Source organism: Mya arenaria, chromosome 10 (assembly GCF_026914265.1).
Source record: "Mya arenaria isolate MELC-2E11 chromosome 10, ASM2691426v1".
In the NCBI taxonomy this organism is placed as follows: domain Eukaryota; kingdom Metazoa; phylum Mollusca; class Bivalvia; order Myida; family Myidae; genus Mya; species Mya arenaria.
This window is the reverse complement of record NC_069131.1, coordinates 13481458-13493400: the sequence shown is the minus strand read 5'-3', so window position 1 is coordinate 13493400 and position 11943 is coordinate 13481458. Positions and strand designations below refer to the sequence as shown.

General features: G+C 39.6%; 1 protein-coding gene across 1 annotated transcript; it reads right to left on the bottom strand.

Moving 5' to 3' along the window:
- Window positions 1-960: 960 nt before the first annotated feature.
- Window positions 961-5262, bottom strand: LOC128204339 (uncharacterized protein K02A2.6-like). The gene is made up of 2 exons (XM_052905754.1): window positions 3046-5262; window positions 961-1404 (listed from the first exon to the last, which is right to left on the bottom strand). Exons 1-2 carry the CDS (start codon window positions 5260-5262, stop codon window positions 961-963), a joined length of 2661 nt encoding a protein of 886 aa, XP_052761714.1.
- Window positions 5263-11943: the final 6681 nt, after the last annotated feature.

The window sequence follows — 11943 nt, the reverse complement described above, 5'->3', positions numbered from 1 at the left end:
GTCAGGCGCGTAGCTGACAGTACGCAAATACGCAGCTGCGTAATGAAATTTTGACAGGTTGATGTTTTTGTCATACCAAAAACCCCGCTGAATTTGAAATCAAAACTGAAGGGGGATAGGGGGTGAAAGGGGAAATATGCCCTGAGGCATCGACCTGCGCAGCCCCAAATTTACCCTAGCTACGCACCTGATCGTCTTTGAAGTCCACGATTTTGAATATTGTTAGTAAGGCGATTCAACAAACGGGTTAAAGGTTAAGTTATCCTTATGTTTGTGTATAAGGCCTTGCGGGTAAATTATATCTTTGAAAACATATTTTATGTTTGTTACAAATTTGTACTTGTTTTAATTGTTGATGATGATAAATTATAATATGATCGACCTACAGTGTCCCCGCCTTGAATCACACTGTTAGAGGCGCACGTGAGTTTGCCATAAAATTAGTACATTAGCTGGAACAACTGCGAGTCGTTGTCTAATTCAGTCCTATTCAGATGTGTAAAGATATGCTAATCGGATGCATTAAATCCACTTAAGTTTAGGATTGTAATAAACACAGAGAACAGCGATGTTAGCAGTTTGAGTTTATTCCTAGAACTGGCGCTCCACCTTTGGGCGGAAGTGCCTATCAAATTACAGCATGCTTGACCATGTGACCATAGACTGGCCACATACATGATATCATTACATCTTTCTTCTTTTGAGATTGAACAACATTTTTATGAGAGATACATATTTCATCAAAGAATCTTAATTTGATATTTTATATAAACAGTATAAAAATAACATGTGTTTGATGTAGTCCGGTATATCAACACGTCATATAAAACATGTCCTGCATGGTGATTTAATCCCGCGTGCCAGTCTATAGAGGCTGTTTACGGTCTGGACTGTGGCACTCGGGAATTTACTATGCATGGCATTTACTACGAATAGTAAACAAACCTCACATGCTTTCATTCAAGCGTGTTCTACTAAGCGGGAAGCTGGTTTCACAGAGCGCCCGTATCTAGTTACGTATGGCTGATTTTCGTGGGACGCAGACATATTTTGTGGAGAGATTAAGGGAGATATTTCGGCTGACTCATTGGACTGAGACTTGCCGCAATCTGTCTGATGCAGCAAATTTGGAAAGTTTTCCGAAAGTTCGGGGCATTTCTCTTTAGTACTCATAATAAATCGTCTGTTTCGTCTGTAAATACCACCGTCCTCAGTCTGAACTGTGTACGATCTGTCATGGTTGTCTTTAATAAGTTTTGCCGGAACCCATCTTTTTTTCATTTGAACCCTGATCGTCTGTCCGTCTGCCAAGGGCGGTAGCGATTTAGCAGTCTGATCGTAGTAGTGTTTTTGGCTGGAGCGCGATTTATTGATCTTGTCCTGCACAATGTCTGTGTTAACCGTCTGTGGTTTAAGAAGACATTTTACCGTCGGGATAATAGATCTCAATCGTCGTGACATAAGCAGTTGAGAGGGAGAGTATCCACACTCCAGTGGGCAGTTTCGATACTCTAGAAAGGCTAAGTATGGGTCTCTGTTGTCAGATTTTGCCTTTCGTAACAGTCGTTTAGCCGTCTGTACCGTCTTTTCTCATTCGGAACTCCTCGGCCATTTTTATCGAAAACAACCTCGGATGTATTTGGACGGTTTACATACTCAAAAAGTGGTACGTTTAAGTCCGCTGCAAGTAGATCGAGTAGTAATTTTATTTAGCAGTTAAATTTTATGACATTACACTTGGGAATCTTATTTATGTTTGCAATAATACAATTCACTGACAATCAATTTAAACTTAGATCAAGAAATACAACTCTTAAGCACTAAATTTAATATATGATATAATTAACAAAGTACGAACTACTTCAACTGATGTATCGGCATACATCCGAGGTTGTTTTCGATAAAAATGGCCGAGGAGCTCCGAATGGTCTTTTCTGCCAGACCGTTAGATTGAGGGTAAAGGGGACTAGAAGTCGTATGCTCAAAACCCCATTCCCTCGCAAATGTAATGAATTGTTCTGATGTGAACTGAGCTGCGTTGTTGCTGACAACTTTTTGGCAGATACCGTATCTAGCAAAATGTGTCTTTAGTTTGCGTATTACGGTGATACTTTTTGTGTCCGATAATTTGTCAACTTCAAAGAATCTGGAGTAATAGTCAACGGTAACGAGGTAATCAACACCGTCCAGTGTAAAAATGTCAGTTGCAACAACTTGCCAGGGCTGTTCTGGAATCTGATGAGGTTGCATTGGTTCTTTGTTATTTGAACTCCTATGCGTCAGGCAAATGTCACATTGTTGAACCATGTCGGATATGTCACTCGACATTCCAGGCCAAAACATTACGTCACGTGCTCGGCTGGTGCACTTGCCGATTCCTAAATGACCTATGTGAATTTTTTCTAACATGGAAGATCTCATTTCGCGAGGGATGAGAATTTTCTCACCTTTCACTATCATACGGTCCGTGACAGTTAGTTCGTCTCTGAATGTCCAGTATTTCAATACAGACGAAGGACAATGTGTGCGTTTGTCAGGCCATCCATCGAGAATGACACGTTTCAAAGTGCAAAGTTCGGCGTCTTTGTCAGTCGATATCCTAACCTCGTCTAGTTTTGTGTCGCTCATGTTGTGATTTGACTTGACTGAGTGGATTTGGAAATCTAGACCGTCAATAAAGTCTGAACATGTGTCTTCGGCATAATACCTGGAAAGTGTGTCAGCGACTGGTATTGATTTTCCAGGTACGTGCGTGACCAGAATGTCGTATGCTTGCAGTTGCAATAACATACGTTGAAGTCTGGCTGGGGCAGCAGAGAGTGGTTTTTTTACGATACTCTCAATCGGTTTGTGGTCTGATTGAACAAGAACCTGACGTCCGTACACGAAATGGTGAAAACGTTTGCACCCAAATAGGATAGCAAGCATTTCTTTCTCAATTTGTGCGTATCCTACCTCTGTAGGTGTCAATGATTTTGATGCATATATGACAGGTTTACCATCTTACAATATGCATGCACCTAGTCCGTATTTTGAACTGTCTACCTGAAGCGTCACAGGTTTGTGCGTGTCAAAATATACTAGCACAGGGCTCTCAATCAGGGCTTTTTTGACATCGTCAAAAGCTTTGTCATGTTGTCTGTCCCAATGGAAGTGTACGTCATTTTTTAGCAGTGCCCGCAATGGGTTTGTCAACTCGGCCAGTTTTGGTGAGAACTTGCTGAGATATGTAACCATTCCTAACAGAGTCTCTAGCTCTGCACGTGACGTCGGTGCTTTCATTTGTAGGATGGATGCCACTTTGTCAGGATCTGGTTTGAGTCCGTCGGATTTAAGAATATGACCAAAGTACGGGACTTCTGTCAGTCCGATTTTGGATTTGTCAGGATTGAGTCGAATGCCCGTTTCTCTACATCGTCCTAGTACGTTGCGTAAGTTAGTGTCATGTTCCTCTAGCGTTTTTCCATGAACAAGAATGTCATCAACAATGCATTTTACACCAGTGAGACCCTCTAAACACTCGTCCATTCGTCTTTGGAATTCGTCTTGACTTGATTTGATTCCAAAAGGAAGTCTAAGAAATCTATACCGTCCGAATGGACTGCCAAATGTGCACATGTATGAAGACTCTTCTGTCAACTCGATACTCCAGTAACCTGATTTGGCATCCAACACAGAGAAGTAGCGAGCACCTGAGATGTCAGAGGTCACTTCTTCAAGTGTTCTCATTGGATAGTGAGGTCGCAGTAGGGCGTCGTTTAAGTGTTTAGGGTCTATACGAATGCGTAATTTGCCAGTTTGGGGTTTCTCTACACAAACAAGAGAATTGACCCATTCTGTTGGCTCAGTGACCTTGCAAATGATCGATTCTTGTTCCATTTGATCTAACTCCCGTCTGAGTTTGTCTTTTATTGCATACGGTACCCGTCTAGTAGCGTTTACTACGGGAATTGCATCTTTTCGCAGGTGTAATTGACATTTACCTGGAAGGAGACCAACACCTTGAAAAATGTCATTATATTCTGTCACAATGTCATGTTTAGAGGACGATTTATCGACAGCGTATGTCAGTTTGATGAGCTCTAAGTCAACAGACGTAGTCAGCGAGAGTAGAGGTTGGGAATTTGTTTCTACAATGTAAAAAGTGGCTGTTACCATGTGCTCTTTGTAGCCACATGGCAAGTCTACTGTGCCGAGTACTTTCAGAGAATCCCCAGTGTAAGAGGTCAGCTTGTGTGATGCTATTGATAAGGGGCCGTGAACTTTAAGCTGCCTGTAAACATTGTTAGGCAAAATGTTCACCATAGAGCCTGTGTCAATTTTGAACTTAATAGGTTTCTTGACGGGGCCAATGATAAGAGTGGCATGGGCTTGTGAAACCAACTTACCTGCTGTTTTCACGGTGTCCACATAGAATGCATCGTCGTCTGATTCACAACTTGATTCATAATCCACTCTCAGTTCGTTTACCCTTTTGGTCACCTCATTCGTACGACACATTTGTGCAAAGTGGTTCCACTTTTTACACGCATGGCATTGTTTTCCCTTTGCAGGGCAGTTGGCTGTCCTTGAATGTTTGTTTCCACAATTACCACAGTTTTTGTTGTCGTCCCTCGGCTTATACGCCGCAGCTGGTCTCTCTGGCTGGTACTTCCGGTATCGCTCATTTGGTTGCCGCCGCACCTGGTATACAGCTGAAGAATGGGCTTCTTCGCCGGAAGTCGTCGTCATGGTTCGCATCTGCTCTCTGGCGTATTCAAAATTCTGTGCTATTTGAACAGCTTTGTCCAGCGACAGTTTCTCTCCTTCGTTAATAAGCTTCTCGCGCAGTTTGGCCGACGAAATTCCAAAAACGATCCGATCGCGAATCATTTCGTCTGAGCTGGTAAACTGGCAATCTGTCGCCGCTAATCTCAGCTTTGTAACGAATGATTCAAAATTGTCAGCACCTTGAACTATGTTGTTAAACTTGAACCTGGCAAATATCGGGTTAAGTTTCGGCTGGACGTATTCCTTAAATTTCATAAAAAACGTTGCCGGCTTTTTAGCGTCAGTCTCGCTAATTGTCGTCCACGTCTGGCGAATATCCCTTCCTTTGTCTCCGACCCAAAGAAGGACGTACGACGCTTTCTCTTCGTCACTTTTGTTCTTTAGGGGCCCAGAGAACACTAGTTCGGCGTGCCTTTGAAACTTATCCCAGGCTTGAGGTAAGTTCGTGCTTTCCCAATCCATTTTGGGAATTGACACCCCATACATCTCCATAATGGCCACGTGTTTGAATGGGCAAGTCCAAAACAATGTGTTATGTCCACGTATATCCTTTTGGAACGTTGAAATAATTCCTTTCAATTTCCACTAGATTCTGTGTCAGAGTTTTTACTTCTGACACCATGTAAAGATATGCTAATCGGATGCATTAAATCCACTTAAGTTTAGGATTGTAATAAACACAGAGAACAGCGATGTTAGCAGTGTGAGTTTATTCCTAGAACTGGCGCTTCACCTTTGGGCGGAAGTGCCTATCAAATTACAGCATGCTTGACCATGTGACCATAGACTGGCCACATACATGATATCATTACAAGATGTTCAAAACATGATCTTTATTAAATCCATTAAGTGTCAGTGTTTTCAGTTTTCTACTTTGATAACGTTATTAGCCATAAAACATTAAATTTCGAACGTAAATATAAAAACTGCGATCTGATCTTTTGTCAGCAGTCTTCAATCACTGGTTTACAGACATTTACAAAAAAATGGTTCATTCCAAGACAACAAAATATGAAAATTAGTTTTTAAAACGATAAATCTTCGAGATTGCAGCTTTAAAATTTAACTCCGCATTCTATGTCAATGACTGATATAGTCCGAAAAAACTTGTAAACCGGTTTATTGGTTGATTCGACAATGGGACTTTCATCTTCAGTCATGGTTCAATGCTGTCCGTATGTTAATAAATGGTTTGATTAGACGCATACAGGCAATCAACCTTTAACTGTTTTAGTGGACTTCATTCTATTGTGTTAACTACCCACTCCCATTAAGTGGGCCAGTCACTGTTTATATCTACCGATTCACCTGATTTAAATCAATAACGGCTGATTGGTTATTAACTAAAAAAAAATTATTGGCATATTTGAAGTATACTGCCTTTTCATTGGACAAAGACGATATGTTGACCACAAATCAGTGTTTTAACTAGTCGTCCGTCTGGTACAAGTCTAAATAAACTGTTATGTTCTGTTCTTTCTTTTTTTAAAAAAACATCTCTATTTTTATCAGCTTGATAACGTTTCCGTTCACCCGAAAACGTTCCATGCTCATTAATGGGGTGTATTTGACTTCAAGTGAAGACGAATGTCCCTGACATAAAACAAACAACGTTATGCATGGTCATACATTTATTTACAATAGTTATTATATAAGGCAACAATACATTCAATTGTGCATATTTACAATAATATCGGTAAAAATTGCAAATAGAGATGTATTTACAAATGTTTAAGAAATAAAACTTTTCAGCTTCAGCCTTTTATGATGTACTGAAAGTCACAATACACATCATAGAATAAATCATTAAAACAGCACTGTGTGTTGTCTCCTAGATAAAGAATCATCAATAAATCTAAAACAATAAAACTTAAACAATAAAACTTAAAATATTCGATAAAAATCACGTAAAAATCTACTGCCGTTTAAGCAACCCTCAACAGCATACTAAGTATCGTTCTGGCTACATGTTCTCTTTTTTTACAGGCTTAAGGGGCATTGTAATAAAAACATATAAGCAGAATATATGATAGGCATAAACTAAATGAAAATTGATTTTGTTAAATATTGATCCGCTTAACGGTTGGATATTATCTTCCGAATAAGTATGTGGATATACAATCGAGATATGAGAAAAACTTAAGTTTTGACTTAGTATTAAGTTGACTATTATGGTTAATGGATGAATAACTAAAAAAAATCAAAGGGTTCAACCTGTTCTAGTTGTTCTTGTCGAAATAAAACACAAGAAACAACAGTAGGGAACCTTTAAAAATGGAAATGTGTCGCAAAATGACTAATGAAGGATTTAGGAATGAGATCATTTGCCTTGTCGAAACGAAATACAAGGCAATAGCTCTCATTATAAAAGTCAAGTATGATTTGAAATAATGAAACGATACTTTAATTACTATATCTAGTTTAAATAATTCATGTTATAGAATTTGTCAAGTAAGATTTTCCTCGTCGAAACGAAATACGAGAAAAATGCTGTAAACTCATTGATAAACTAACATTAAAACTCCGCAACATATGTTGTACCCCTTATCGAAAACGAAATATAAGGGATAAACCGTGCAGGACCACAATCATTTTGTCATTCGCAGATTTGAATACTTAAAGGCAGTTACTTTTATATACGTGTACACAACTTCCAAGCTGATACTTACATACCTATTATGTCAACATAAATACTGATTTTGAACATCGTTAATATGTTCCATATTGCATCAAATTCAGGACGCAACTTTAAAAATAAATAGTGAACATGTAGTCAGAATGATTTTTAAGCGCTAATCAAAGGTTACTTTACGTCAATAATACACAAATAATATGTTGATCCGAGTGTTAGCTGGCATACAAAGGCGTGTTCCATTGAGAAACATTGGCGGTGGACACTGTACCGTCAGTGTTCATAATCAAAATCGGGACGGAAGTGTTCAACGTAGCCGACTGGTGTGGCGTGTGGTTGAAATTTGAGGTCTGAATACTGGGCTTGGTGTCGAAAAAGTCTTGATTAACAAACTGCATATCTGCTGTATGGTCCCCAAATGTGTATGCATATGTCCGCTGTGGTGGCACATGGAAATCGAAGTTTTGGAACATGGACTCGCTTTTTGTCTGTGGAACATGCACTTGCGGTGTTTGTGCCCATCGATTTCCAGTCAACGACGAGGGCGGTGAGACTCGTGACGTCTGCGGAAGTGACTGTGGATTGAACTGCATGCACGGTGTTGGGCTTAGTCGTTGCGTATGTGAATCGTCCGGGTACAGCTTCCTATCAACACATATGTTAGGGCAGGCTTCAGAGAAGTCACTGAGACTGAAAGGTGACATACTGAATCTGTTGAGATCACTTAAACACTCGTCACTGAGAATGCTAGAGTTAAAGTTATCACGAGCCAGACATGGCGACGCTGCTTGGTCCGAATTTTGCAACCTACTACAGCTGTTAAGCAGCTTGCATGAACTTTCTTCCGGGCTAGAATCGCACGTGTCGAAACCACTATCATAGGCGGACCGCGGTGTGTATGGCGGCGTCCGGCGCTGTGAGTCTACGCTGCTGAGGCTCAAATCAGGGCTGACGATCGAAAACCTCGGCATCCAGGGATCTTGTTCCACGGGTGGTGATGCAACCTTTTCTGCTAGTCCGCTCTGGAAGCAGTGCGCCTGCGCAGCTACTGGGGTAGACGAGTGTTGTTGCTGGAAATGGTTTTCGTGATACTGGAGTTGATTCCCCGCGTATCCGGTTGTCGCACCGCACTGTAAATTAAAGCTGTTGTTTTGCACCGCAAAATGATGGTTGGCCGCGTTGAGGTGACTCTCCCGTAGTGGCAGACGGCCTTTGCCATTGCAGGTGCTGTTATTCGTGTTGCCAGCAACGACATCATTCGGAAGCATGCAGACCTGTGCCTCAAGGATGAGACCGGGGTCGAACGATTCTTGGATGAGACGCTTGAAGGACGCCATTTTGGTCGCCATGTAGTCACCGACCTCCAACCAGAACCTCTCTGCATTGGCCCTGAAGTTAAAACAAAACATATACAGTGTGTGCTATTGATGTTTATTCTTAAAATAAATAAATACCAAAAGAAACAATGTTCTCCTGGTCAAATATTGCATTTGTTGCCTGATTAGATTTAATGTTTTTGCACTTAAACTTGACATGGTTATATGTGATGAACACGTGTACCAAGAACTTTCATAATTGTTACAGTGTGGATTCCAGATTGTGTCATGTGGTGCTTGGTTTGACCTTGATCACGATGACCTTGGACCTGGTGGCATTTGTCATGCGCTAGAAACATCAACGGAATGTTGTTAAGAGCTGCACAAAGTTATTCTCGAATCTCCGAGTGTTAAAAAACATCAACAACAAAGATATTCTTTGAACTGAAAAGTGTGACCTTGACCTTTATCATGCTTGCCAGTCCATTCATTTCAAGTGTAAAATAACTACAGGATATGTGTGTCGCCGTTTTCCATAAATCTATGACATATGATAGGTTATACCGAATAAGAAAAAAACAGTAATGTATATACATGTAAGTGTAAAACTTACGGTTTTGAATAAAAATGATGATCGTATGTGCACTGCATGTTTTGAAACAGATACAATGACCGTTCCGTTTAAAATGTATTTCAAATTACTATTTCAAAATACACACAAATTTGACACAATGACATCAAGGCTATGGCACACAAACTATCATCGTGATTTTTTAAAAAAACAGACTAATTTAAATGCATACTGGTAGTATCCCCATTTAAGTGTCTCGGCGCTGTTGTCTCCGTCACGTGAAGGCCGGTAGTCGCCACGCGCGAAGCACGCGATACTGCTCGGTATGACACACCACAGGTACGTTGAGCGGGATAGTTTCTCGTTCTGACTGGAGCCCCGACCTATAAAAAATAAGTAACGTTCACGTCACATATACAACCATTTAAACCGTCCGCTATAAATATATACATGGGTATAACGCATCACAGATATTGCCTATGGTTGACAAATGGCATTTAAGGACCATGTCTCTATTTTAAATAGCGACTAAGGCAAGCCTGGTATAATGTTTATATAGATTATAAGCTGTATACTTTTTGTTCAGAGTTCAATGTATATATAAATATCTACATACCGACGGGTATCTTGGTAAAGCAGAGCGTCTTGGCGAGGCTGTGTCGCACGGCGTTCTTCCAGTGTTTCCGGGTCGAGTGCTTGTAGAAGAGGAAGCGAGACTGAATGTACCTGGAAGAGACGATCGCGTTTACCGGGCGTGAAAACAAAAACAATATATAGGCAAAACAACAGATCAATCTTTGTTTTATACAAATCGGTTTTAAAAATATAAGAAGTGAGGTTTTGATGCCATGAGATCGAAAATAACGTCTAAACGTATTGTCAACTTGTTCATTCTATTTGAGTTAATTTTGCGTTGTCTTGTGTACAAATAAATATATTTGAGATGATAGTAATATATGGAAACCATTTTGGCATTAGTTTCATGAAAATCATACAAAATTAACGAACAAAGCAAACATTCATACAGCAAAATTCATTACCAATGATATTGGATTTCTTGTTAACACGGCGGAGAGACTTACTTGTATATCTCGGTGATGGGGAGTGCGAAGTTTGGCGCCCTGAGGAGTGCCAGAAACGCCAGCTCCGTGTAACTGTAGTTCGGCTTCGCGTCGGCCGTGTCGGTGCGGTCCAGTTTCTCGTATACGCTTACAAAGTTGTCCACCACCCTTCGAAGCTCCTCGTCCGATCTCGAGGTGCTCGTGCTCTGTCCCGTCGGCGGCATCTGGTGTTGACGTACAAAGCCGTTCGACATTGGTATGTTTTCATGATTTTGACGTCGGTAGCTGTTACTGTTAGCGTAAGGTGTCGATGTGGATACTGGTCGGCTATGAACCATAGGAGACTCGCCATATTGGTTGCCGATTGAAACGTCGTTGAACATGACGCCGTCGGCACTTGTTAACATAACTTTTGTCGGGATTCCGTCAGCATGCACGTCGTCGGCGGAGTCAAACTTCCGCTTCATGTTTCGACAACACTCGAATCACTTGTAAAATCAGATTAAGGTCCAAGCTTGCTTACGTTTTGGGAAGCAAAACTGTCCTCTTGCGTTTGTAAAATCAAGATTTAGATAACAATGTTAGCATCTGACAAAAGCGCATTATAGTTTAAAACAATATTGTACATGTTAATATACACATTCACACGCGCAATGTAGATGCAATTTTGTTCTCAAAAAAACTCCAGAAAAATAGCCGTGCTTCGATCTCAAAGTCAATTGACAATGTGATCTCATTGTTGTAGCTCAAAATTAGTATAAACCGGGAAATTTCACACATAACTGCGTAATAATTTCATAATACCATATTAATTTTTGTTGAGAGGAAAAATGTTCTCATTTCTCGTGCCATTTTGAGCAGTTTTTGAGACGTCGACATGATGATCGCTGATTTGATGGCATCATTAACGTGTTTGGTCAAGGTGTTAATAGTTTAGATTGTGATCTCAATAAACACTCTAATGGACCGTTAAAATAATGCCTAATCGTTTCGACTGGATAATTAGATTATATTATTGTACAGTAATCTTTCACTATTTTTCGTATTTTCATTTTGACACTATGAACACATTTTCATATCTTTTTGGTTTATTTGACGTTTTCACCAAACATATATGCATGGAATAAAATTAATAATGATTACCTGGGGCTATATTCATAAATCTTCTTAAGTCATTTCCTATCTTAAGTCAATTTCTTTAATTTTTCATTGTTAAATTAAAGAAATGTTAAAAGTATGTTGTTGTTTTTTAATAAGGTCAAGGAAAATATTGTATTTTGGAAATTCTTTAGTTTTTATTTCATGTTACTAAAGAGATACACAAGAGAGGAAAGTGACTTAAGTTAGGAAATGACTTATGAAGTTTTATGAATACCGTCCTTGAAGTATTGCATCAAATTTGTCTTTGAGGAAATTCTTAAAAATATGTATATAATACAAAATTATTTAAAACGCGTTATAATGTAATTAAGTATGTATGTTTTTATTGATTGTGTGTTTATTCTATATTTGTATTTTATATTTGTGTAATGTTACGATGAGCTGTTTATGCTTAATTAAGTAAAAAAAAATAATTATGTTCCGTGTACTGTT

What these genes read in the sequence shown, in the direction of transcription:
- LOC128204339 (XM_052905754.1), bottom strand. Translation starts at nt 5,262, where the DNA reads ATGGAGATGTATGGGGTGTCAATTCCCAAAATGGATTGGGAAAGCACG. An exon ending in ACAAACCTGTGACGCTTCAG is followed by an intron (nt 1,405 to 3,045) that starts GTAGACAGTTCA and finishes CTTAAACCACAG; the next exon opens with ACGGTTAACACAGACATTGT.